General features: G+C 45.8%; 3 protein-coding genes across 5 annotated transcripts in view; 2 read left to right on the forward strand and 1 right to left on the reverse strand.

Moving 5' to 3' along the window:
- The window catches only part of Samd8 (sterile alpha motif domain containing 8), a 58,593-nt gene extending 51,304 nt beyond the window's left edge, over positions 1-7,289 (reverse strand). For 2 of the 3 annotated variants that reach the window (XM_071611143.1, XM_027931278.2), the window contains exon 1: positions 7,079-7,289. In XM_071611143.1, coding sequence (XP_071467244.1) covers positions 7,079-7,252 — 174 coding nt within the window. In that variant the 5' untranslated portion in view covers positions 7,253-7,289. Of the gene's footprint in view, positions 1-7,028 lie in introns of all 3 variants that reach the window. The other variant, XM_027931279.2, reaches the window with a different exon arrangement.
- Positions 7,290-10,568: 3,279 nt separating this feature from the next.
- On the forward strand, positions 10,569-13,261 carry Dusp13a (dual specificity phosphatase 13A). Its single transcript, XM_027931351.2, has 3 exons — positions 10,569-10,717; positions 11,519-11,736; positions 13,062-13,261. The coding sequence occupies exons 1-3, from the start codon at positions 10,569-10,571 to the stop codon at positions 13,259-13,261; spliced, it is 567 nt and encodes a 188-aa protein (XP_027787152.1).
- Positions 13,262-13,271: 10 nt separating this feature from the next.
- Dusp13b (dual specificity phosphatase 13B) lies at positions 13,272-23,331 on the forward strand. Its single transcript, XM_071611708.1, has 6 exons — positions 13,272-13,322; positions 14,220-14,423; positions 15,456-15,550; positions 18,754-18,927; positions 22,232-22,452; positions 23,123-23,331. Exons 1-6 carry the CDS (start codon positions 13,272-13,274, stop codon positions 23,329-23,331), a joined length of 954 nt encoding a protein of 317 aa, XP_071467809.1.
- The last annotated feature ends 3,574 nt before the right edge of the window (positions 23,332-26,905 follow it).

The raw sequence follows: 26,905 nt of genomic DNA on the forward strand, positions 1-26,905 counted from the left end.
CATAAGGTGGCAGATACAATACAATAAAGAAATCAATTCTCAAAGCAATACAAAGGTTAAACACAATTCCTATGAAAATACCAGCAAGGTATTTTATAGATACAGATAAGAGCATCTTAAAATTTACATGGAAGTTTGAACTAGAATAGCTAAAACAACTCTGAACAGAGGGAAAATCCTTCTACTGAATTTCAAGATACATAGCTATGGCAATCAAGACTATGTGTTGCTGGTAGACAGAAATATAGATACAGACATACAGATCAATGGAATAAAATAAAGAACCCAGAAATAGCCCCACACCAGTATGGCCAACTGATTTTTTTTTTTTTTGGGGGGGGGGGCGTTATGAGGGATTGAACTCAGGGGCACTCGACCACCAAGCCACATCCCCAGCCCTATTTTGTATTTGATTTACAGCCAGGGTCTCACTGAGTTGCATTTTGCTTTAGCTGAGGCTGGCTTTGCTTGCGATCCTCTTGCCTCTGCCTCCAGAGCCACTGGGATTACAGGCCTGCACCACCACACCTGGCTTGGCCAACAGATTTTTGACAAAGATGGAAAGCAACTTAATGGTGGCTACCTAAAAAATAGTGCTAAAGCAACGGGACATCCATAGTCCAAGAAAAACAAACAAACAATAACAACAACAAAAAAAACCTTTATCAAGCCTCACATCTTCAGTAAAATTTAATTCAAAACAAATTATCATTTAAGTGTAAAGAATTAATCGCAAAACTTTCAGACAATAATATAAAAGAAAACCTTTAAGGACACAGGGCAATGACTTCCTAGACATGACACCTAAAAGCACAATAAAATAATAATTAATAAGACGGACTTTACAAAACTAAAAGTTTTTACCATATCAAAGACCCTGTGAATAGAATGCAAAGACAAGCTACAGACTTGAAAAAATATCTTCCATATTTGTAAGAAAGGACTCATGTTTAGAATACATAAGTAACTCTAAAAGTTACACAATAAAAAAATACAGTTAGAAAATGGGAGAAAGTCATAAAAAGGCATGTCAAAAAAGATAATATACAAATAGCAAGTAAGCACAGATGTTTAACATCACTAGCTATAAGAGAAATGCAAATAAAGACTATGATGAGGTACCACACATATTAAAGCAGCTAAAATAAACTGACACTACAAAATGCTGTTAAGGATGCAAAGAAACTGGGCCTCTTATACACTGTGCACAGAAATGTAAAATTATACAGCCATGCTGGAGAAACAGTTTTGACAGTTTCTTATAAAAATCACACAGTTAGTTAGGTATTGGTGCACACCTGTAATCCCAGCAGCTCAGGAGGCTGAGACAGGAGGATCAAGTTCAAAGCAAGCCTCAGCAATTTAGCAAGGCTCTAAGCAACTCGGTGAGACCCTGTCTTTAAATAAAATACAAAAAGGGCTAGGGAGTGTGGCTCAGTGGTTAAGCACCCTGGGCTCAATCTCCCAATACCCACTCCCCCACAAAATTGAACAGAGTTACTATTCAACCCAGCAATTATAATCCTGGGTATTTACTCCAGAAAAATGAAACTTATGTGTACATTAAAACCTATGCACATAAGCATATAGGTTCACAGCAGTATTACTTGTAGTAGTTGAAAACAAAAAAAGTCCTATAATATATGAATAGCCAAACCGTGGCTCTCTGACCATGAAGTATTGCTCAGCAATAAAAATGAAAACGTGGAAGAAAACAAAGAAACTATTGATATACACAATAACTTGGATGAGTCTCAACGGGATTAGGCTGAAGGGGAAAAAGCTAACCTCAAAATGTCACATATTGTATGATTCCATTTATGTAACACTCTCAAACTGATAAAACTATATAATGGAATACAGATTAGTGGTTGCCAGGAACTAGAAATGGTGTGCGTTGAGGCTAGGGGAAAACTATAATAGAATAACACAGGGAGATTTTTGTAGTGATGGAATGTAAGTTCAATATCTTAATTGGGGAAATGATTACACAAATCTATGCATGATGAAACAACAACAACAACAACAAAAAAAAAACTATATAAGCACACTGTACCAATGTCAATTTCCTGGTTTTGATACTGTTATATAATTATGTAAGATGCAACTATTGCAGGAAACTGGGTGAAAGTACATGAGATCTCTGTACCATCTTTGCAACTTCCTGTAAATCTACATTTCAAAAATAAAAAGTTTAAAAACTTTTATTGAAAAAGAGAATGCTCCTTAAAAATAGCACATGTAGCATATGTATATTTTTTAAATAAAGAAAATACAAAACTATTAACCATTATTACAAATAACACAAAGTTTTTAATACAGTTTTGTATTTTTTTAATACAAAGTTTTGTATTAAAAATACAAAACTATTAAACTATTATTCCTTAGGTGGGCTCTTTCTACATTAATTATTTCTAGAATTTCTATATTTTATACAATAAGCATGGTATACTTGGTAATCAGAAGAAAAATAACTTTTTTTAATAATAAATAAATAACTTTTATTTTATTTATTCATTTTCTTATGTGGTGCTAAGGATCAAACCCAGTGCCTCACCCATGCTAGGCAAACACTCTACCACTGAGTCACAACCTCAGCCTGAAAAATAACTTTTAAGAAAATAAAAACAAGACAGGCACAGTGACATATGCCTGTAATCCCTGCTACTCAAGAGGCTAAAACAGAAAAGTCAAATATTCAAGGGCAGTCTTAGTAATTCAGTAAGATTCTGTCTCAAAATTTAAAAAAGGGGCTAGACATGTAGCTCAGTGACAGAGTGCCCCTGGGTTCAATCCCCAGTACTGCCCAGAGAGGCGGTAGGGGAGGGAGAAAATGAAAACAATATTATTTCTCACTGTTCCAAACACATCACTTTAAATAGATATGAATTACACCAATTATTAACTCACATATGCCTATACATACTAAATAAAAGACATGAAATACTGATGTCTTTTTTTTTTTTTGGTACCAGTGATTGAACCAGGGGTGCTTAAGCCCCAGCCCTTTTTTATCTTGAGATGGGGTCTCACTAAGTTGTTAGGGCCTTGCTTAGTTGCTGAAGCAGGCTTTGAACTTCTGATCCTCCTGCCTCAGCCTCCCAAGCCACTGGGATTACAGGCCTGCAGCACCATGCCTGGCTCAGAGACATTTTTTTTTACTTTCCTGACCATGCACTTTTATATACTACACTCAAAAATTGTTGGGCATATCAAAGAACACACTTTGTTTTCCTGGCTCCAACTTTTAAACCAAGACTTTACCTATCAGGTTGCACCTATTTCTATATCACATCCAGAACTGTCTGAGCTTAGTAAATAAGAATCTAATAGATATCACTGTCCACTTTATTTCATTGATCATACAAAAATTTTTTACCCTACAATCCAATTTAGTGGTAAATTTAGTGAAGGGTTCCTGACCTGGCACATAGCATACTAGTAAAGAAGCTAAGTATATAACATTCTAAATCTTACTCTAAACAGTATAAAAATATTTGGGAAGACTAGCAGTTGGACATATTAACCAATAAAAATTTTACTTTTAAAATATGCTACACTGGGCTGGGGTTGTGGCTTAGTGATGGAGCACTTGCCTCACATGTCTGAGGCACTGGGTTCAATCCTCAGCACCACATAAAATAAATAAAATAACGGTAGTGTGCCATCTACAACAACAAAAAAATATTAAATAGGTAAAAATTAATTTTAAAAAAATATGCTACTCAGGAGCTGAGAGTGAAGCTCAGTGATAAAGCATTTGCCTAGCATGCACAAAGTTCTGGGTTTCATCCCCAGCACCTCCCAAAATAAATAAATATGCTTCATCCCAAATCTAATCAGCATAATGGAAAATGAGATACTGGCTCAAGATTTCATACTCTATTACATACTATGAAAACTTATTGAATTTGGACTCAAATTTTAATGTACAGTTTTGGCAATCTCTGCTTCATGCCATTATTACATTGATGAAACTAACATCAATTTAATTTAGTCTCAAAGTTCCAAGCTAAAATGATTTGCAGTTATTTCCATTAACTCAGTAACACAGTTTAACTCAAAAGAAGATTCTTAGGAGAATCCATGGTTCTCACCTATGAGAATTTCTTCAAGAATTTCAGCGTGGTGGTTCACGTTTGAAATCTCAATGGCTAGGAAGGCAGAGATAGAAAGATTGAGAGTTCAAAGCCAGCCTCAGAAAGGGCGAGGTGCTTTGCAACTCAGTGAGACCCTGTTTTTAAAAATCAAATACAAAAAAGGGCTGGGGATGTGTTTCAGTGGTCAAGTGTCCCTGAGTTCAATCTCCAGTATCCCCCCAAAAAACAAAAGAATTTCAAAAGAACAGTATCAAGATAATACTTATGTTTCTATGCATCTCTTGTCCTCTGCCACAAGTCAAAAGCTTAGCTAAACCCACAACCCACAATAAAAATTTAAGACAAATACAATATAACTCACCACTCCCACAACATCATTCTTTTGAGATACACATAAAGCACTATTTTATTATCAAACACTGTGGTAAAATTATTATAACCAAGTTTTCTTGTTAATAGACTCACATTATATTACATTCAGTATTGAAGTGATTATATTGCTGGAAAGGCTCAGTGTATAGTGAAGCCACATATCATTTCAATATGGAAGCATAAAATCTCTAAACAGCTAGACGTTTCAGCTTAAAATCTGGTGATGGCTCAAGACCCAGGATTCAATCCCTAACACAGCAAAAGGAAAAAAAAAAATAGGTGATGAATAGTCAAGAGGAAGTAAAGGATCTTCTCCATGTGTGCCCTGTCCATGTTCCCCTGTTTTTAGTTAAGTTCTTGATTTTTCAAGAACCACAAGCCCTAAAGTTAAGAATCACTGTCATGATACTCATTATCAAGTGGTTCTTTCTGTTCTTTTCCTACTATTACACCCCTCCACTGTGTTACATTAGATCTTTAGAGAAAAACAAAAACAAATGCCAGGTTCCAAAAGGGTTCCCAAAACACATGCAAGCAAAAAATAAAGGATAACAGTATATGTAAAACAAGTAATACCTTATTTGTAAACAAATAAAACACATAAGAAAGTTTAAAAAAAAAAACAGATTTTCCTTCCCCAAATCTCTGCAAAAAAGTAAGACATTTAATCTGGATATGAAAGAATATAGTTGCCTTTAATAATCTAAATCCATTTATTTAACAAATACCACAATCTTTCAAAAGAGCTTTCACAGGTAACTTAACAGAATATGGAATTATATTTCTTTCTCATATAAGTCAGTTTGATGTCCAAAAAGAATCAAAGCTACAGAAAACTTTAAATTTAAAAAATGAATGCAACATTCACTAACATATTATATGTAGTTAATCTTTTGACAACCTTAGTTAAAAGCAACCCTAAGAATTTGCTTCTCCTTTGAAGAAATAATTATTGTTCCACTGAGCATTTGAAGGTAAGACATACAGTCTATACAAAACTAATTCAAAGGCTTGTTGCAATCGGTAAATTGTCATCCTATGATGATTAGATAGCAAATACTTGTTTAGAGCAGAAAATACTTTTTTAAAAGTTCAAACTGGCCAACAACTTGCAAAATCTTTAATCAGATAAAAAGTTTTAAAACATTACATGAGACACGTAGCTAAAATCCAACTAAGATCCCATGGAGTCACATTATAATTTAATAATTTAAAAAGGAAATTAATTTATTTCTTCTAGAGTGAATATAAATTTTACAAAAATGTTCTGATCTTTTAAATTATGGTTTTGATACTACATCTTCTATAAAAAGCATATATGCTACCTATCCCAGTTATATTAGCTGCCAACTACAAGAATTTGCTTTTTAATTTTCCTAGATTACTCTATTGAAATATTATTCATACAATATCTGCAAAATGGTACTAGAATATTAATCCTTCAAATCTGTCAAAAGTAATCTTCAAGAGGAAAATCTGGTAGGCTCGGGGGCTGTGATGATTTCACTTCTAGTTTTATGTGCCTTCTTAACCCTGATACTTAAATTGACCATATTTTTACCCTGTAGTAAAGACATACGTCATCCCAAGCTGGGAAAATGTTACCAACTCACACTGAGGGACTGTAAAATCAAAACACCCAAATTCCTCTTTCACGTTTAAATTTTCAAAATTTAAAGTTAATGTATTAAATCTCTTTTTTCAGGATTTAAACTTGTCTGGTATTTAAACTTATTTAAGAAATACAAAGAAAAAGAGAAGTACATCATTACGGTTAAAAGAAATCCAAATGATACCTCAGAATCACTCCTTTCAGTCTTCTTAAAACATCACTTCCTTTGCACTACCTTCCCCCAGCCCTGCAGACAAATCAGTGAATACCGCCCCTACCACTCCAGATTGTTAAAAGGATCCACTGTCTACAAAGAAAGCACTATGATCCAAGTACACTGCCCGAGTGATCTTTGATGCCTTGAAAGACACCTACTTGTAAAAATGCCAAAGTCCTAAATTAGATCCCCAAGGGCTCCTTTTCTTTCTTGACCACACTTCTCCTTTTCAATCCTTCTCTCAACCCTTTGGGCCAGATGACTTTCCATCCAATAGCCTCTTCCACTCAAACCTAACTCCTGCCCTCCAATACCTCCGTCCCCACCCCGGTCAGTCGGCTATCACTCCAACACGGTTCCCTCTTCCTCGCCCTGGGGTTAATCCCGGGCCAGGCCTGCTTCTGAGATCCCTTCTCCCTACTACCAAAGCCCTGAGCATCTCCTCCTCCGGGTGCACATTCCTGGGGACTCCTTCCATCAGTGCTCTGCTCTCAACAGCTCCAAGCCCTAGCCTCTCCGCGTCCTCCAGTCCTTCTCGCGCCTCAGCCTCTACCGGCCCCTCGGCCACCGGCGTCGTCACCCCTTCAGGCCGTCGGCTCAACAACCTCCATTCCCTCCAGATTCCATTCTAGAGCGGACTCTCTTGGCCCCCTCAACCGTCTCCCCGCGGTCCCTCGGGCTCCCTGCCCCTCAACGCCCCCGGCTCCACCCCTGACTCCTCACTCACCCTTGGCTGCAGGCGCCCCCCAGTCTCCCCTCTCCTCAGCGCCAGCTCACCTCCGCGATGGGAGTCGGGCTTCCCCGACCCGCCTCCGAGTCGGCGTCCGAGGCGCCGTCGGAGTCCCGGGCCCTTCGCGCCTCGCCGGAGTGGAGCACTTCAAGCGACAGGGGCGGAACCCGGGGCGGAGAGCCGGAGTGGAGGCGGGAGCGGTGGCGGCTGCGCGCAGGCATCGCTCCGGCTCCGTCACAGCCGCTCCGGCAGCTGCTCCGTGCCGAACCGGAACTGCTTCGGGAGGCGGAGCACTACCGGCAGGAGGCGGAGCACTACCGGAGAAGGGGCGTGGCCAAGACCGGAAGGGACGCGAGATTCCAGCCCACCGGAGAGAAGAAAGAAGGGAAAACGCTGCAGGGGAGCCTGAGAGCGCATGCGTCAGGGCCGCCGCCAAAGAGGGCTGGTGTAGATTAAGGGAGGAACCCAAGGGATTGGTAAACCGAGTTGGGGATCCGGAGGAAGTTATCCTGATTCCTTTGCAGAAGACCAGCTCCTTTTCAAGAGCCAACCCCCAATGATCATGGCTATCGTAGACCTCTTTTATTCACTGACAATGTCTATGCCAAATGCCATATAAATATCTCAATCCTCGTTTCAGCTCTACAAAAGTAGATCATACAACACAGAAAGGCCAAAAACATCATTTGCTTGACATATCACAGTAAATCTGTGCCCAAACTGGTATTTTATCTAAATCTACCTACCAACCAAAATTCTCATTCTACAATGCTACCCCACCCTAAGAGAAGCCCCCCCCCCCAACCTAGCCCTAGCTTTGGCAGAAACCAAATCTAAAGCCAGCTGCATCCTGGGCTCGAGATCCTTCTTGGCCTTGCCTCGCGATACAGTACCAGACCAGTTTTTCTGACACTGAATGGGATGGGAGCATGCTCCAGGTGGACAGGAGTGCAGACTGTTTCCAGGGTATTCCCTGGAATTGTCTTTACCCTCAAGTCGGACTCAAGACCAGGAGCAGCTGGGAACATGCCCAACAGAGCTCATACCTCTCCAAGGCCCATCAGGGTCCCTATGAAGTCACACGAGGGAGGGCAAGACATCTCCTCTCTTTTGCCAACAACCAGCTCTGGCAGCTTGTCAAGATGGGCAAAAGGTGTGACTTATGCAGTCGAAGGGGAGAAATAAAGAATGTCCACACGCTTCTGCCCTTTTCAATGCTTTATTCACTCAAATCACTCAATACAATTTCATTCTATAGGTTCTTAATCAAGAAAATGACAATCCTTAATGCTAGGCACTGCAATAGCCATAATCAATTCACAGCAAACAATTCTAAGCACTGCAAACACACTTAATCATGACCGGCTCATGACAGATATTCCCTCTGCGTGCTAAGTTCAGGTGTCAGATCAAAAGTTTCAAGCCTTGGGCTCTAAGTCCAGCAGATGCACACTCACTCAGACATGGTTATCAGATCAGGAACCAAGGCAGGCTTTGATAGACCCAACCTGATCTTTTCTTAAAATTGGGAGCCATCTCGCCACAAAGCCATGAAAAGATAATTTTGGCTTTACTATAAATTACTGCAAATTCTGAACCTGCTTGGAATGCCTGCCTGTGCCTTGAACTCACCCATGCCTGGCTCTCTGACCAGATAGCAGCCCTCTCTCAAACTTTAGTGATGCCTCACAAATCTTGGCCTTCCCTGGCCAGATAACGACCCTCTCTGAGGCTCTAATGGTCCTCATAAATTCTGATGTTGGGGCCAGCAAAAAATGTAAACTACCATTAGTGTGATGCTTGTCAGAGTTCTGTTATCTGTAACCCCCCCCCCTTTGTGTAACTTTCTGGGCTATAAAGCTGGGCTGCAGGAAAGCTGGGGTTTGCTGTCTTGTTCCCGCTGTTTTGGGAGGGAGAGGCAGCCCGGCCAGTCGAAATAATAAGCTTGCTTTAATTTGATTTTAATTGGAGTCAGTGGTCTTTTCTTGCGTCCTGGTCTAACAGCTTCTCCTGGGGTAGAGCTGATGGCCGGTTGAGGAGAGTGTTGTAGGGAGAAGTCGTGGCTCTCATCAGGTTCAAGATGTGGCTGTAGAGTTTGAAAGGTGAGGAAGTTGCAGAGGATCAGGCAAACGATAAGAAGAGTTGGGATGTCAGTCCAGATCCTCATCAGGCTCTCCAGCGTGAGGGCTCAATGTCAGCTAGCTGAATGTCTGTTCATTTGCTCCATACTAAATTTTGGGGCTTGTGACCACCCTTTCAATCCCTATCAGCTGCCACCAGATTTCTCAGTGATGTCATTTGCCCTGGGGTTAAAGCATCTGGTCTGGTGGTCCCCACCCTTATTTTCTTGCCTTTCCTCCTTATTGGGGTGAGGACAACATGACAGAGATTTCACTATGAGCTTATCAGGGTGGGGAGAAGTGACTTGTTTGTGCTTGAGGGCCATACTGGAAGGCTTCGCAGGTGTGCCTGGTGAGACTGCAGGTTTCAAATGGAGTTTTAAAATGGAGTTGACCAGGTCAACCTTTTATCAGTTTCTATTCTGGGGCTGAAAGCCCTGATAGGCAGAAGAATCTCCCTCCTACCCTCAAAATATTTCTGATGACAGGCCCCTTTGGCTCTTAAAGTCTAGAGCAATGTTCACTTCTCTTTCTTTGATATACAAGGCCCCTTCAACCTTTTTTTGAAGAAAACTGGCCATTTTCATTACAGGACTGTTGTTCAAACCTCCTGTAAACCTTGTGAGTACCCTTTCGATGCTGTACTCCATGTCTCCTCCCCACATTTCTCTTGACACTACAACTCAGAAAACTGCCCTGAGCTCCACAATCCAGAGGCCCATCCAAAATTCAGGTCCCACCCAGTTTGTGGCCCTCCCAGACCTACAAAGTTTCTTCTATCATTCATCCTTAGAACCAACCACCTTCTCTCCAACCTGTTTTAACTTAGTCCTCAGAACCAAGTTAGACTTATTGGCCAGGCGCAGTGGTGCATACCTATAATCCCAGCGGCTCGGGAGGCTGAGGCAGGAGGATGGTGAGTTCAAACCCAGCCTATCAAAAAGCAACTCAGTGAGACCCTGTCTCTAAATAGAATACAAAACAGAGATGGGGATGTCGCTCAGTACTCGAGTGTTCCTGAGTTCAATCCCCCATACCAAATAATAATAATAATAATAATAATAAGCCTTATGCAGGGCTCTAAACCTATTAATTCAAAAACTGTTTCTAAGCATCTACAATGTGTTAGAAATAGCACAACCTTTGTTTCATGTAACCTTTGGAACAATAAAAGATGTGATTATCCTTATTTTACAGATGAAGAAACTGAGGTTAAGGGAGGTAGTGATTTGCAGGGGTCTATCTGATTCCGTGTTCTCAAGAGTGTGGGGGTGGGGCCTAGCTTGGGAGAAACAGGCCTCTGGGACTTGCTGAGTCACTTACTCCCGTCCCACCTGTCCCTGCCAATCTCTGGGAAGGAGAAATAACACTGGAGAAGCAGAGGAGTGTAGAGGCAGAGGGGTAGGCAGGCTGGCCCATGGCTGAGGCCTTGCTCCCAGAGCTGGAGGGAGATGCTGAAGCCACGCCTTGCCCCAGTGTCCTGGAGCTAGAGGAGCTCCTCAGGGCAGGGAAGGCCTCTTGCAGCCGTGTGGATGAAGTTTGGCCCAATCTTTTCATAGGAGATGCGTGAGTGGTCACTGGTAGAGGGATGTGAGGGTGGCGACAAGGAGAAACAATTTACCTTACATGGGTGTGTGTGGAAATAAGGGGGAAAGTTCTATTCTTAGCATCCCCAAGCCAGGGACTTTCTCCAGAACTCCCACCTGCTGGGACAATGCAGTGACCAGATATGGCCACCAGGGGGAGTATATATATATATATATATATATATATATATATTTTTTTTTTTTTTTTTTTCCCTACCTGCAAAAAGGGAACTTCCCAGAAGTCCTGGAGTCTTCTGGCACATCCAGGACAATTGGCCAGAGGACTGGGGGAAAGTATATGGGGTATGACATGCGGTAGTCAGAGATCCCCCTTTCTGATTCCAGCCTCCTTCTTTTGGACATAGAGTGGGTGGAGAAATCTGACTGAGGGTGAATCAGGGAAGGTGTCACTTCTAGACACTTGCAGATTAGAGGCAGGTATAAACTGATGACCAAGAGAAACCGGATGTATGTGGGAGGATGTGGGGCAAGAAGGGAGAGGAAGGGCTAAAGCAATCCCTTCTTTCCTACCCTGCCCAAGGGCAGATTGCCTGAGGAAGCCAAGAGGTTCTAAAGATAACCCAACACTACCAACTCTCCCACCAGAAAGCTCTGGGGGTGGGGCATGGGCAGCAGACCCTAGCTGGGGCTGGCTGGGCTCTAGCTCCCTTTGAACACTTAGGGTTTCATCCTTTGAAACAGGGAGCCATGCAAAGCCTCCTTCTTGGACCCCACAGCTCAGCCAGCATCCAGCCCCCTTCCTGCTCCCCCCCCTCCTCAGGGCCACGGCAAATAACCGCTTTGAGCTGTGGAAGTTGGGCATCACCCACGTGCTGAACGCCGCCCATGGGGGCCTCTACTGTCAGGGCAGCCCTGATTTCTACGGCAGCAGTGTGAGCTACCTGGGGGTGCCAGCCCACGACCTCCCTGATTTTGACATCAGCACCTACTTCTCCTCAGCAGCTGACTTCATCCACCGTGCCCTCAGCACACCTGGGGGTAGGACTTGGGGCCAGAACCCATATCCCACCCTGCTCATTCAAGGGGAGGATGCCCATTTCCCCTCAATCATCAATATGCTCCCATCCCTGGTTTTTAGAAATCTTCCATTTAGTGCTCCAACATTTTACCTAAAACCATTGCTTCACATATGGGGAAACTGAGGCTAAAATTGAAGGCCATGCCTTGAGTTCAAAGGAGCTCTCGGGCCGGAATCCAGGTCTCACAAACAGCAGAATGATTCTTTCTCTGCAACACTTAGCCTTGGGAAAATTTGGTACCTTATGTGTCTGCCCTAAAGAACTTTCAAATGTGTGTATTTGGGGTCGGGGTGGGACGGCATAGGTTACAATAAAGAAGCCTGGAGAGGCAGGAGCTCCTGCTTTGTGTTCATCCTGAAAGACAGCTGTGCCTCCTGCTATATGACACTGGGCAAGCCAGTGTCCCTCTCTAGACTTCAGTTTCTTCATCTGTGTGATGGGAATGACAAAATGACAGCTCATATCACTCTTTTTTAAATGCCCAAGGCACTTTGACATTCTTTTGTTATTCATTCATCGGCTATTTATTGAATATCTTCTATGTGCCAGACACTAAACTAAATTCAGGGAATTCAGACTTGAACAAGGCAGGGTCCCTCCCCTCATGAAACCTGCCAGTCAAATTGTGAAGTATTGTGAGTGCTACTGATGTGGGAGTGCAAATGTGAAGTGCTATGGGAACACAGGGCAGGGGTGGCCAGCCCAGAGGACCAGGGAGGTGGGGGACTTCCCTTTACAAGGACATTCATTGGGCCACATGCAAAAATGATGAGCTGCTCTATGATTCAAGCAATACCTTGAGTGATCAGGAAAGCCCTTAGAAGGAAACCATGTATCAGCTGAAACTTGATGAATGAATAGTAGAAGTTAGTCAGACCAAGATCAACAGGAACATTTTTCAAAATAGTAGGAACAACACATGCTTAAGGCTGGAGGTCAGAGACCATGACAGTTTCAAGGAACTGTGTTCCTTACCCTGTGTTCCTAGAGATGAGGGTTGGGATAGGTTCATCTTGAGATAAGGCTGCAGTTGTCAGGAAGGGCCAGCTCTCAGATGGTCTTGTAAGTCATGTTAAGAATTTGGACTGCATCCCAAGGATAGGCCAAATAGGTGTTGTTACCCATTTGAAAAATCAGGAAACTGAGATCCATGATGGCTGAGTGACTTGCCTGGGGTTCCAGAGTGCACCCAAGGCAGGGTAGGGAATGGAACGAGGGTCTCCACCCCAGGCCTGGATGGGATGGCTGGTGGGAAAGGGTCTTTTACCAGGATGTCTCCCTCAGCCAAAGTCCTCGTGCACTGTGTGGTGGGTGTGAGCCGCTCTGCCACACTGGTCCTGGCCTACCTCATGCTGCACCAGCAGCTGTCCCTGCGTCAGGCAGTGATCACTGTGAGGGAACACCGGTGGATCTTCCCCAACCGCGGCTTCCTCCACCAGCTCTGCCAGCTGGACAAGAAACTGCGGGGCACAAGCCGGAGCTAAGAAGCCAGGTATGGAGGACACAGTCATGAAGACACAGGTGCCATTGGCAATGAGAAGTCACGTAAGGGCCTGGGCAAAGAATACAGGGCTATGTGTGGCTGGAAATTGTGACAGGGGGCCTGCCATGCTCCTCACGCCTCAGGGCTCCTCTTGCCCATTCAAGATCTCACTGGAGCCAGGCAGGTAGTCCTCCTATAGGACCCCTGCCCTGTCATCCTCAGTTCACCCCAATTCTTCAAGCCCCAGAAAGTGGAGAAAGACAAGGAAAGAAGGTGGTAGTAAGCATTACATGGAAGAGGTGAGGCCTTCCTACCTGCTCCAGCCTGTTTTGTCCTGCCTTGAATGGTGACTCATCAAATCCCACCAAAGCAGATGCACAACCAAGCTGATCGGTCCTTCACCTCCCCCATGACATCCTGTGGACTGGGAAGCCAAAAGGGGATATGAGCCCTTGGGAATGGCACGTTCCCTGCCTGCTCTCTCCTCAGACAGGATTTAAGAACCTGGAAGATCAGCAGATCATGCCCAATCACCCCACTTTCTCAGGATTCTTAGAAACCCTGACCGCTAATTCAGCATCCTGCCCATCAGGCAGCTGGTTTGGGGGAGCTGTTTGAGCAGGGCTGTAGCACTGCACAACTTATAGAGGTACCATTTATCAAAATGTGTCACTGGAACCCCTAGGAGTTGTGAAGTGCATAGCCCCGGCAGCTGTAACCAGCAGCTCTGGGGTTTGGGCCCCTGAGGATGAGGGGGCTGCAGAGGGAGGTCCTCTCTCTCCATAAACCTTGAATGCCAAGGCTACCTCATCCTTCTCACCCACACCCACTTGATCTTGCACATAGGTCTCAAGACAGAAGCAGTTTAGGTGACAGCTCTTGCCACTGTCCTAACAAGTCCCAGCCAGCCTGGACCTTGGTGTATCTGCCTGTAATATGAAGCATGTCTCTCTCTGCAGAGTCTGTCCTTACTGCCTGCCACAGGGCTCTGCCACTTTGCGGCTCTGGCACTGACCCTGCTGGTGCTTTTGGAGGCTGTGGCCCATGTGGATGCCAAGAAGATGCTAAGAGCCCAGCGTGGGATCAATCCTCGAGTCTGCCACTCCATCTACTTCCTCCTGTATCCCTCACCCCATCTTGGTCACTGGCTTCAGTCCCCACAGGTGGGAGTAGGCTGCCTTGTTAGCCAAGCCCTGAGATTGCTTGGCCAGGGATCCCAAGTTCCCTGGAGAGAAGGCAGTGGAAGAGGGCCACCGCCACCCCTCCCCCATCTCTCCCGGTGCTTAGGAAATACCGACAGGATCCGTGTGTGTGTGTGTGGGGGGGGGGGGTCTGGGAGCAGGAGTGGGGATGAGTTTCAAGGTATGCGTGTATGATGAGGGTCTCTGGATAACAAGGAAAGTTCCTAATAGGCCTAAATCCAAGGTCTCTAACTGACCAGTCTTGGGAGGGACCTGAAGACCATCTCACAGACCTTATGGGACAGCGAGTCTGTCCAGGGATAGTCTTCAAGGGAAGGAGAGGATGGCAAAGGGTGGGAGCAGTTTCTGGATAAAGCAGAACAGGGTTGGTGTACAGACCTGCTCTGTAGCCCACTTACACTTGTCTATCTGCTAGTGCTGCCACCCTCAGCTTGAGTCTGCCAGATCTGCCTCCTGAATCAGTTCCATCCTCACCAGCCCCCACCTAAGGGTTGCTGGTGCTGGCAATGCCTCCAGCTGACGCATACTTTTGATTAGTCTCCGTCCTCCTCCGTACGTCCTACCAGCTCCCACTTTGGGCCCTTGCTCCACACTGACCATGAAGGCCAAGGGAGCTTTTATTTATTTTTTCCTTCTTTTTTTGGTGGTGCTGGGGATCAAGCCCAGGGCCTCATATGTGCTAGGCAAGTGCTCTTCCAGAGATCACAACCCCAGGCCTCAGAGGGAGCTTCTAAGATGGTTGGTTTGATCTTCCCCTTCCTGTCCTGTCATCCTGATACACATTCACACAAACGCAGGCAGACCTCAGCTGAGCTGCCTCTGCTCCCAGCAGGGCCAGGGCTGGTTCCTAGGCCTAGGCTTGGGGGAGGTGCCTGGCTGGGCTTGGCACTGACCTGCTGTGAGACTAGTGGACCAGTTGGGAGTGGCAGGGGGAGGTTAGAAGGGGGGGGAGCAGACCGCATGCTTTATAATTAAACTCAAATCAAAAAATAGAAACAGCATCAAATGTGCAGAGACAGGCGGCTGGAAGCTGGCAGCACAAATTGCCTGTCAGAGAAGACCACAGCCTGCGTCGGACACCCCCTCAGGTGGGTGAGTGCTCCCAATTCAGGGGGGCCCTGAGCATGCTGGGTAACAGGGTTCAGGGCACAGGGTTGTCAAGCAAGGATGGAGGCTGGATTGAGGGACCAAGTGGGTCTGGGATAAAGGCAGAGATAGACCATAGGACAGTCAGAAAGACCCGGGCTTGAATTCTGACTCCCTCATCAATTGGCTATATGATCTTACTTAACCTCAAAGCCTCAGTTTTCTCATCTGTAAAATGGGAGTGATAATATTACTGGCTTTATAAGGGTACTATGAAGATTTAGTGAGAAAATATAAGCTCTTAGCTGTGTTTGGTACACAGTATGCCCTTTATTAGTAAGTGACAAATATGGTAATTAATCCTGAATAAATAAACACAAAGAGATAAAGACCAACCTCAACCCCCAAAGGGAAGTGGTCCACTGCCTAGGATACAGCTTAGGCCTGAATGGGTAAGAGTAACTATAGTAATGATAATTAGAATAAAATGCACCATTTATTGGGCATCTCTCACAAGGCAGACCCTGTGAGAGATGCTTTACATTTATGATTTCACGGGATTCTTACAACAGTCTCATGAAAGATAATGGCTCAGAGAAGGCCACATAGACACAAGTGGAAGACCAGAGAATTCTACCCAGGTCTGTCCTCCTCCAAGCTGCATGATGGGCCCAGAACCCACAGCAGCCCACCTCTGGCAGCTGCCTCCCTCCCTCCTGGGGGCTTCATTCCCTAGCCCCTTACTGTCCTGTCCTGTGATCTCTAGTCCCACCCAGCCTGTGCCCCCCCCTTGGGAAAAGGAGGAGGCAGAGAGGGTGAGCAGCAGGGAGGTACAAGAGCTTCACTCTGCTATGGTCGAGGAAACATGGTACTACCAGGCAGGACCCTCTGCCATCCAGGGCTGAAGGCAGCAGAAACCAGGGGAGCTGAAGCCACAGACTGCCCTTCCTTTGGGAGCCTGAGGTCACCATATGGGCAGCTGGGCCTGACTCTGACAAGGTGGACTGTTCACCCCAGGGGGACAGTGGATGGGTGGGGGTATATCCTGAGTATCAGGAGTGAGGCCCTAGGAGGGACCTGACCAAGAGTAGCCTTAAGGCCAAAGAAAGGCTCCATTCTCCAGAACTGGGCTGGGGTCTCTTAGGTATCTGAGACCTGGGCTGGGCTGTAGCAGCCTCTGATCCCTGATCCCTCTGGAGACTCCAAGAGGAACCAGATCCAGTTCCTCACAGCCAAAGTCTGGCTACCTGCTCTCCAGCACAACTGGGCTGCACAGCACCCACTGGCCACTGGGGGGCGGTCTTACCCCACGCCAAATTCAGCAGGCCTGGGTCGACTCTTGCCAGGTTCTCAAAGCTCCATCTGGTCCTGCCAGGCGCTAGAGCAGCCCCACCTGGTGGCTACAGACTAGTGCTGCTGTCGGATGCCTCCAGAATCTAGGTCCTCCTTCACCCCAACATACTACACTACCCTCTGCCCTGTGCTTACTTCATACACAGACCTCTCTCTTGCTCGGAACAGAACCCCAGAGAATTCTGAGAAATCAGGCAATGCCAGGATCTTTGGTATGATAAAGAGAAACAGTGGCCCAGACACCAGGGAAGAATTGTTCCCGCTCAGGACCACAGACTCAGTCATTTGCAGATTTGTAAGGGAAGCCAGTCTCTCCTCCTTCCCTCTAAAGTTCTCTTGCCACCATTCTCAGGTGGCCTCCCATCTTCAGAACCACACAGGGCTAAGAGCTTTCTCTCCCAGAGATGCCAAGGAGGTAGGGGCCCTGGGGTTTGGAAAGGCTGCTGCTTCAGTCCCCAATGCCGAGTATACTCCTCCTCTCAGCCCCACCCCCATGGGCTCCAAGGCCCTGTCTGGAATTCTAGCCGCTTCACAGCGCTTGTGTTCTGGACGGAATCTACATTAGCCCTATTCCGTTCACATGCTGAGTCCTGCCCCTGCACCCAGTCCCCCATTCCCGGTCTCAGACCATGCCCTAGGTAGGTGGCAGGCCACTCAGCCTGCCTTGAGAGGTCACAGTGGGAGATGAGGGGAAAAACTGGGTCTTCACTTCCGCCTTGTCCTCCAGCCACCCGCTGGGTGAGCCTGGCCAAGCCGGTGGCCTCCTGGGTGCCCATTTCTCTCTCTAGTCATGCCACCACTTACAACAGGGAAAAGGTGTTCCTCCCAGTTTGCACCTTCCCTAGTTACTGGTTGAGGGGATCAGGGACACTTGGCCAAGAAAGGCCCTCCTTCCCATCACAGCATCAGGCTCAGGTTCTGGTGCCACTGATGCCCCAGATCTGCAGGGTCCCAGACACCCTGAGCCAGCTGACTCCTGACACAACCCACCCCACTCGGGTGAGGCCTGCCGAGCTGCACTGGCCTGAGTCTTGGGGGTAAGGAGGAAAAGCCCGGAGCCTGGAGGCAGATGTGTAGCTCAGCGACACCCAGGCTCCTCTGAGGAGACCACTGGGTTAGGGATCACTCTGGAATCCCCCAAGATGGCAATTGAAAGGCTTGGGGTGGAACTGAAGGTGCACAGAACTGGACTGAAACCCCTGCCCAGCTGCTCATCAGCCACATAGGGTTGGGTGCCACTTAGAAAAACACTCTGAGCTTCTGCATCCTTCTAGGTGAAATAGGGACCTACCATAAGGGAGGCATTAGACTTAGAAGAGGCATTCAATATGGAAATGCCCATGAATATCAGTCCACAGCCCCTGACTCTCATACTGGAGGGGACTCTGATCTCAAGGACCTCCAAGTGGGACCAGCCCTGGAAGTTCAGGGGTGGGGGCTTGAGATGAGCCACCCAGGTTGGGTGCCCTCTGAAAACTGTAGCCTTCTGGAGTTCCTATTCCTATAAGGTACAAACTGACAAGACATTTAAGGGGTGGGATTGACACTGGCTAGCGTCATAAAAAGGGAACCTGAAGGCCTAAAGGCCGAAGCTTCTAACACCCAACAGCCTCAGAAAAGGGCAGGGGTGAGGTCTGCTCAGCAATGATCAGGAAGTTCTAGTTCCCCTTGTTCCTGGGGGAGAAGGGTCTAGGTCCCAGCCCCGCTGAGCTGGTTAATAAGCTCATTCCAAACAGCGGAGGCCCTTCCCACAGCATCCCAAAGGCACCTGGCCTGCACCACAGAACTCCCTGTCCGCAGGACCCACCTTGGGGAGCCTGTCTCCAGCATTGGGGTGTCTACTCTATTTCAGGATGAACTCACTGCAGAAGCAGGATCTCCGGAGGCCCAAGATCCACGGGGCAGTCCGGGCATCTCCCTATTCACCACCCACGCTGGCCTCGCTGCAGCGCTTGCTGTGGGTCCGCCGGGCCACCATGTTGAACCATATCAATGAGGTCTGGCCCAACCTCTTCTTGGGAGATGCGTGAGTAAGACCTACATGGCTGGTGGAGGTGGCAGAAGGGTGTGAAGTCTCTCCCAGAGTGGAAAACAAGCCTCTCCCAGAGTGCTCCTGGGCAGAGGTGGCACCCTCTGCTTCCTACCATATCTCTTTACATGTTTTTCTTTCCTCTTAAATTATTATAACTCTTAACTGTGGAAATAGAACTCACATAAGAAAAGTGCACAGAACACACATGTTCAAGAAATTGGACATTTCTTGTGCCCCAGATGCCCCTACTGAATCCTTCTAACTTTTCTCTTTCCCAGGGGATAACCACTCTCTAAGTGTCAAAATCAACATGTCCTTGTTTTTCTTTCAAGTTTTACCACCTATGTACCTAAACAACATGGGTTTGTCTTTTGCCTTTTTTTAAAATTATTTTTTAGTTGTAGTTGGACAAAATACCTTTATTTTACTTATTTATTTTTATATGGTGCTGAGGATTGAACCCAGGGCCTCGCTTGTGCTAGGCAAACGCTCCACCACTGAGCCACAACCCCAGCCCCTTGCCTGTCTTTTAAAGTTACACAAATCATATTGTGTATATTTTGTGGTTGGCAATGATTTGCTTAAAATTGTGAGAGACACTCATGTTTTATGGGTAGCTGCAGTTCATTTATTTTTTATTGCTGTGCAGTATTCCACTGTATGATTATAACACAATTTATCCATTATATTGCATGTGGACATTTGAATTATTTCCACTTTTTGGCAATTATGAACAATGATCCTAGGAATATTTAAGTAACATGAATCCTATAAAAACACATAACTTTCTCTAAGTTGTATATAAGAGAATAGAATTGAGAGTTATTTTTCCTAAAAGTTTTCTGAAATATTTGAAAATATGGCCAGGTGCAGTGATGTACACCTGTAATCTCAGCAGCTCAGGAAGCCGAGACAGGAGGACTGGAAGTTCAAGCCAGCCTCAGCATATTAGCAAAGCACTTAGCAACTCAGTGAGAACTTGTCTCCAAATAAAATATTAAAAAGGGCTGGGGATGTGGCTCAGATATTAAGTACTTTTGGGTTCAAACTCCAGTACCAAAACAAAATGTTTTTTTCAAAAATATGGACCAAATATTTATATTTAGAAATTTTCCTTAATATTTGGAAAATACAGATTAATATCTTAACAATATGGCAAATATGGTATTCCTTCTCCCACACAGATATAATCCTTATAGGCTTTAAAAATGCAAACGCACACACACACATGCCGCAGTCTGGCTGGGCACAATCAGGAGCCATTTGTCAAAAGAAACTAACTTTATTTTTAGAACCACACACGCCAAACAAAACAGCCTCTCAGGAAAAACCCTCAGAGCCCCAACTGCCAACACAGGCTTTCCACAAGCCTCTCTCTCCAACCCAAGCCTCTCTCTCCACCTCCCACAATCCTCCTGCTCTTGAGGGATTGGCTGGGTTCACGTGGGCGGAGCCAAAAAAGTCCCCCAATGAGCAGCTCCGTGGTCTGAAAGGGCAGGGAAACAGCCCAATGAGCATCACCGCAGAGGAGCCAATCAGCTAGATGTTGCTGGGGCCTCTGTGAGCCAATCATCAGCTGGCAGCTGGAAGTTTGCTGGGGCCCCTTCGGCTGTGGCTCTCAACACACACACACACACACAAAGAACCTTTAAAAAAAAAATGCAAACACATATACATTCTTTTTCATAGTTCTTTTTTTATAAAAATGGCTATTGCTTTATAATACAGCTCTGTGATCTGCTTTATACAGAAAGCTTTTAAAATGAAATGATAGTACATATTTTTAAGAAATGTTAACATTCTGCTTTGTACTCTATACTTTCACAGGTTCTTTTTTTATATATTTATTTTTTTTTTAGTTGTATTTGGAAACAATACCCAGGACCTCACACATGCTAGGCACACACTCTACCACTGAGCCACAACACAGCCCCACAGGTTCTTGATATAGCATAAACACCTTTCCTTATTTGCCTACATCTACCACAGTTTAGGGTTGTATAGCATTTCATCATTTAGATACACAGTAGTCCCCTTTTTCTGCGGTGGGGGATATGTACCAAGACCCCCAGTGGATACCTGAAACTGAAGATAGAACCAAACCCTATGTATCTTCTGTTTTTTTACCTATTCATATATATATATATATATATATATATATATATATATATATATATATATATATATATGGAAAGTTTCATTTATAAATTAGGAACAGTAAGAGAGTAACAACTAAAACAAAATAGGAGAATTACTATATTAACTAAAGTAAAGGTTCATGAATACAAGTACAATAGAATGACAGTCAATCTAATTGCCCAGATAACTATGTGATGACAAGGGGTGGATAGCATATACACTGTGGATACACTGGACAAAAGAATGATTCACATCCTGAGCAGGATAGTGCAAGATTTCATTCACTCCTCAGAACAGTGCAAAATTTAAAATTTATGAATTGTTTATTTCTGGAATTGACCATTTAATGTTTTTGGACCATGGTTGACTGTGGGCAAATGAAACCGTGTGAAGCAAAACTTCAGATAAGAGAGAACTTAATATCCTATTATAGGATTCTCAGTAGTTTTTTTTCCCTTAATTTTTCACTATCTTAAATATCCCTAGATTCAGTGTACATATATTTGTGGGCACTTTCTGAATTCTTCCTTTTATTACATGCCTAGAAGGAGAATTGCTAGGGACAAGTATATGTACATTTCTAAAGCTTTTTTGGGGGTTGGGTGGGGATTGAACTCAGGGGTACTAGACCACTGAGTCACCTCCCAGCCCTATTTTGTATTTTATCTAGAGACAGGGTCTCACTGAGTTGCTTAGCACCTGCCTCGCTTTTGCTGAGGCTGACTTTAAATTTGCGATCCTCCTGCCTCAGCCTCCCAAGCAGCTGGGATTACAGGGGTGTGCCACTGCGCCCAGCACATTTCTAAGGCTTTTGATGTGTATAGCCCATTGCCCTTCAGAAAAGTTACCCTGGGGGGCTGGGATTATGGCTCAGTGGTAGAGCGCTTGCCTAGCACATGTGAGGCACTGGATTTGATCCTCAGCACCACATATAAATAAATAAATAAATAAAGGTATTATATCCATCTTAACTACAAATATTTTTTTAAAAAGTTACCCTGAATGAAAGAGAGTGTTCAATTTCAACTATAGATGTCCCTCTACTAGGGCAGTTCACCAGTTCCCATCTCTATCCTTGGAGGAAAACAGCAAGTGAAGGGCAAGTTCCAACCCAGCTAGAGTTAACCCAGTGAGATCTACCTGCTTATACCCCCTCCAGGTATGCTGCCCGGGACAAGAGCCAACTGATCCAGATGGGTATTACCCATGTTGTGAATGTTGCTGCAGGCAAGTTTCAAGTGGACACAGGTGCCAAGTTCTACCACGGAATGCCCTTGGAGTACTATGGCATCGAGGCTGATGATAACCCCTTCTTTGACCTCAGTGTCTACTTTCTGCCTGTTGCTCAATATATCCGAACTGCCCTCAATACTCCCCGAGGTGAGCTTCTGGGGAAGGAGTTGGGTGGGGTTGGGGGTTAGGCTATCCATTTCTCCAATAGCACTGATGGGTGGGGAGCACAAACCCCATCACCAATCCTCCTACACTATGAAGCAAATAGCTACTACCATTTAGTGTCCCCTTCAGAGACACCCTGGAACAGTGTCAGACATAACTAAAATCTGCTGTGGTCATCAGCATAACCACATGCCTCAGGAAGAGACCAGACATTAGGCAGAAGGCACAAGACCTATAAAGGTTCTTGAGCAGGCCTCTCTAAGATGAGGCTTTGGCACAGAGCTGCAGGGGCAGGTGAGAGGGCAGAACTGTGGTGCGTGTGGGGGAGGGGAAGTAGACATCCCCTGTAATCTGACACAAATTCAGGGGACCCCAGGAGTCCAGGAACCTCCACCTCCAGATGAGTTGCAAAGATGTCAGAGGAAGCACTCTGGGTCAGAAGGGAGTCCCGGCTGCCAACCTTAACTCTGCCGTGACTTGCTATTTGACTTTGAGCCATCCTTCTTCCCTTGTTGGACCTCAGTTGTCCCACTGTACAGGGGTCCCAGCTGCTGTGATGGTGGGCTGAAAGGATGGCGAAGGGTGTCTTCTTTCTAAAGGGGTAGGCGATTCAGGAATAGGCATCTGACACCTGGCTTGGGTCTCCCCACAGGCCGCGTGCTGGTACACTGTGCCATGGGGGTAAGCCGCTCCGCCACACTTGTCCTGGCCTTCCTCATGATCTACGAGAACATGACACTGGTAGAGGCCATCCAGACGGTGCAGGCCCACCGAGATATTTGCCCCAATTCAGGCTTCCTCCGGCAGCTCCAGGTTCTGGACAACCGGCTAGGGCGGGAGACGGGGCGGCTAATGACCTGACAAGCAGCCCAGAGCCCTGGCTCTCCATCCAGCATAGCCCAACCTGACTAGCCTAGACCTGGGGACGGCAGCCTCTGCTGTTTCCAGAGACCCTGAGATGTAAACAGCAAGTAGGGGCTTAGCTGAGGCAGGGGCAGGGAGAGCTGGGTGGTGACCTTTAGCAGGTGGATTCCCCAACCCAATCAGAGATTCTTTATGCAAAAGAGAATTCAGTCTGTCTCTATAATAAAACGTTCATCAGAATAAAGATAAGAGACCTTCTGGTGATTTGTGAGAAAATGGCTTACTCTGCAAGGGCCAGGAGGTTCCAGAGAGCTTGCCAACTGTGTTTCAGCATGATGGCAGCCTGGAGAAGAAAAGAGTGAGAGTCCGTGCCAAGGCTTAATGAGGAAGGAGGGCAGGTGAGGACTGGTTGGTGATGTTGACCCTGGATGCAATACAGAGGAGTCAGGGTACAAGTGCTGAGGCTTAGATAACTTCTTCCTATCTTGTCCTTCTCATACCCTCACCCTAGGGTTGCGTTGTCTGATCAAGACCAAAGTTCCATGTGTTCACATGTTCCATGTGTCCTGTTGGCCCACCCTACCCAAAGCCAATAATAGAAATGTGCTGTTAGGGCTGGTAATATAGCTCAGTGGTACAGCATTTGTCTAGCACGTGCAAGGCCATGGGTTAGATCACCGGCACCACAAAACAAAACAAAACAAAAAAAAAAAAAATCCCCCAACACTTGCTGAGCACAAACAGCATCTTTTGGAACCAAGTCAATTACACTCCACTTTAAAAAGGATTGCTTAGCATTACAAATACCTCAAAATGAAGACAATAAACAAGAGAAGGAAGATGGGCTTAGGGAGGAGACACTCCAGAAATTCTAGGTGAAGAACAGTTGTATGATGGAACAAAACATTTAGCTCTGAGTTTATTAATTCTCATGCTACAATAAAATAAAGCACTATTGAAAGCCCCTCTCCAGCTCCCACTTACAAATGATACATGCTCAGGTACTTAGGAGGTTTAAATAGGCTGGCTTTGCTTCTTCCTCTCTGGTTGCTCCTATTTATCCCTTACCTGTTCTGGCGGACCCTCGAATGTCAAGGTTTCTCAGGGTGCTATTCTCTGCCTCTTGTCTCCCTTGGTGTTTCCGCTCTCCTGGGGGATCCTCTGCTCTTATGACCTCAATGAGCATCTCTAGACTACTGATCCCAGACATATATGGCCCAATTCTCTTTCCTGAGCTCAAAATCTCTGCATCCCAATGACCATCCACATCTCAATATTACAACTGAACTTTCAACTCAGCTGGCTTTCCATCACCATGCACCCAGACCCACACCTCTTCCTAGGTTCCTAATTCAGTGAAAGGTTCTTATAGCCAAATAGGTGACAAGTGTCATCCTGGACTTCTAAATGCTCCCTGGATTTGCCACTTAGCTCCTCTTCCTGGTGACCACCAGAGTTCCAGCTGCACCCTGCAGGGGTCTCTCTGGCTCCAGCCCTGCCCCTCCAAGGCAGACATCTTACTGATCACATGACCCTTCCACTTAAAATTCTCAAAGTACAAACCTTGCCAGATTATAAAAGCACTTCATCACCTGAGACCTTCTTATATCTCCACCATGTTGAAACTCTGTTCCTATACATACTACGCAAATAAGAAACAGTAAAGTTTCCAGAATGCACCTCCCTCTCTCTTATCTTGGTTGCACCACCTCAGTGCACCACCCTTGCCCTGTTTTACTGGGCTAACTCCAGTTTCTCCTTGAGGTCACACTTTGGATGTCACTTCTGGGAATCCCTCCCAGCACCCTCAAGCTTGGTAGCCCCTCTGTGGGTTACCAAAATACCAATCTGTCCCTTATCACATCACCTGTCACTCCAAATGAAAATTGCCTGGTGTCTTCCCTAAGCTCGATGGCCCTATGGTTCCTCTGGCTATGATTATACATTCAAGTATGGCTCTGTGGATCCCTGAATGAGTAGTTATAGCCACTTGTCCATCTCTCCAGAGGCCATGAAGGGAAGTGGATCCTAACAGGCCCTAGGACTGTTAGGAAGGTACCGCCTCTGCTCCCAGTTCTTCCTGCATGCAGTATCTTACCAGGACACCCTGTTCCCAGCATATTTTATCACTCTTGTGGCCCCTTTGATCCTCCCCCTCACTCCCCACCAAGGCTCTCTGAGGCCAACTCTGTTCTCTCCTAGGGGACTAAAGAGCTTTTGCCCTTTTCTGACATCTATTGGAGGGCAAGTACTTTTCTTTTGTGCAAATTTAGAAAAGATGTCCTCTCTGAATAAACCAAACTCAGGCAGAAGCACTTCTGAGCAATCAGCTTGGTGAAGAAAAATGTGTTTCCTTCTCCCAATAAGACAGAGCCCCAAGTCAGGGTGCCCAACTGAGTGAGTCAACCTCTGGCTGAGTTTTAGCTTCTATTCATCCCTTTTAAATACTTAATCTACATACATAAATGTGTACTACCTTGGTTGGGAGAGATGTATATCATGTATATCTCCATTTTACAGACCAACAAACTGAGGCTCGGGGAAATGAAGCAGGGCTGGAATGCTTCTTCCTGGCTCCAGGACCTCTGGACCCTGGCTCAGGCCAAGTACTGCCCATCCAGCTCTTCTGCTCACTTCTCCGTGGTACTTAGTCCCAATACCAGCTGGCTGTGGACTGCCTCAGGTCTCTCTGCTCCTTTTCCAGAGGGTGTAAGTGTCCAGCTGGAGGACAGCAGAAGGGCTGGTGTCACTGTGCCGAGCAGAGTCACAGGGTCCAGCCCCAACCAGACAGGGCTCTTCTCCACTCTAGGGATGGGAAATGATTCTTAATATGTCCTTAGGTTGGAGGGGCCTATAATTCTCCAGAAAAAAACAAAACTAGTCCCAGCTCAACAGCCCAATCCACCCAGCCCCGATTCCCTTGCCTGACAACTCAGTCCTGTTGCTATTTCTTGCTCATGCACTGTCAGCAGGACCCAAAATAGTGGCTCCAGAAGGCAGTCTCTAAATCATCATCCTGTTCTGCTGGCTGGGGTGGGGTGTCTAGAGACGAGGACAGAGCCTCATTTTGGGCCCTGGGCCTGGGTTTCAGCACATCACCTCCTTGAGGTTCTGTGGGTTGGGCTTGGAGTCTGGGGCTGCAGGGGAGAAGGGAGGAAAGCCATGAGGAAGGAGGCAGGTGGCGGCAAAGCCAAACATTTCCCAGGAGGGCACCTCCCATGGATGTCTTCCTGCCTGCCACACTCACTGGAAAAGTCTGTGACAATGGCCACTCTCCCTCTTCTCTAGAGCACCTTGTGATAGAAGTGGTATATAAAAGAATGACTTTGGAGTCGGATTCCCTAGGTTCAAATCCTACTTCTGCCCCTCAACAGATATGTGACCTCAGTTAATCTCTCCATAGGTCAATTCCCTAACCATAACATGGGATTAATTAATAATTACTATATAGGGGCTGCAGTCATAGCTCAGCGGTAGATTGCTTGCCTCGCATGGGTGAAGCACTTGGTTCGATCCTCAGCACCACATAAAAATAAATAAAGTCAAGATATTGTGTCCATCTTTAAAAAAA

This window comes from Marmota flaviventris, chromosome 4 (genome assembly GCF_047511675.1).
Source record: "Marmota flaviventris isolate mMarFla1 chromosome 4, mMarFla1.hap1, whole genome shotgun sequence".
Taxonomy (NCBI): domain Eukaryota; kingdom Metazoa; phylum Chordata; class Mammalia; order Rodentia; family Sciuridae; genus Marmota; species Marmota flaviventris.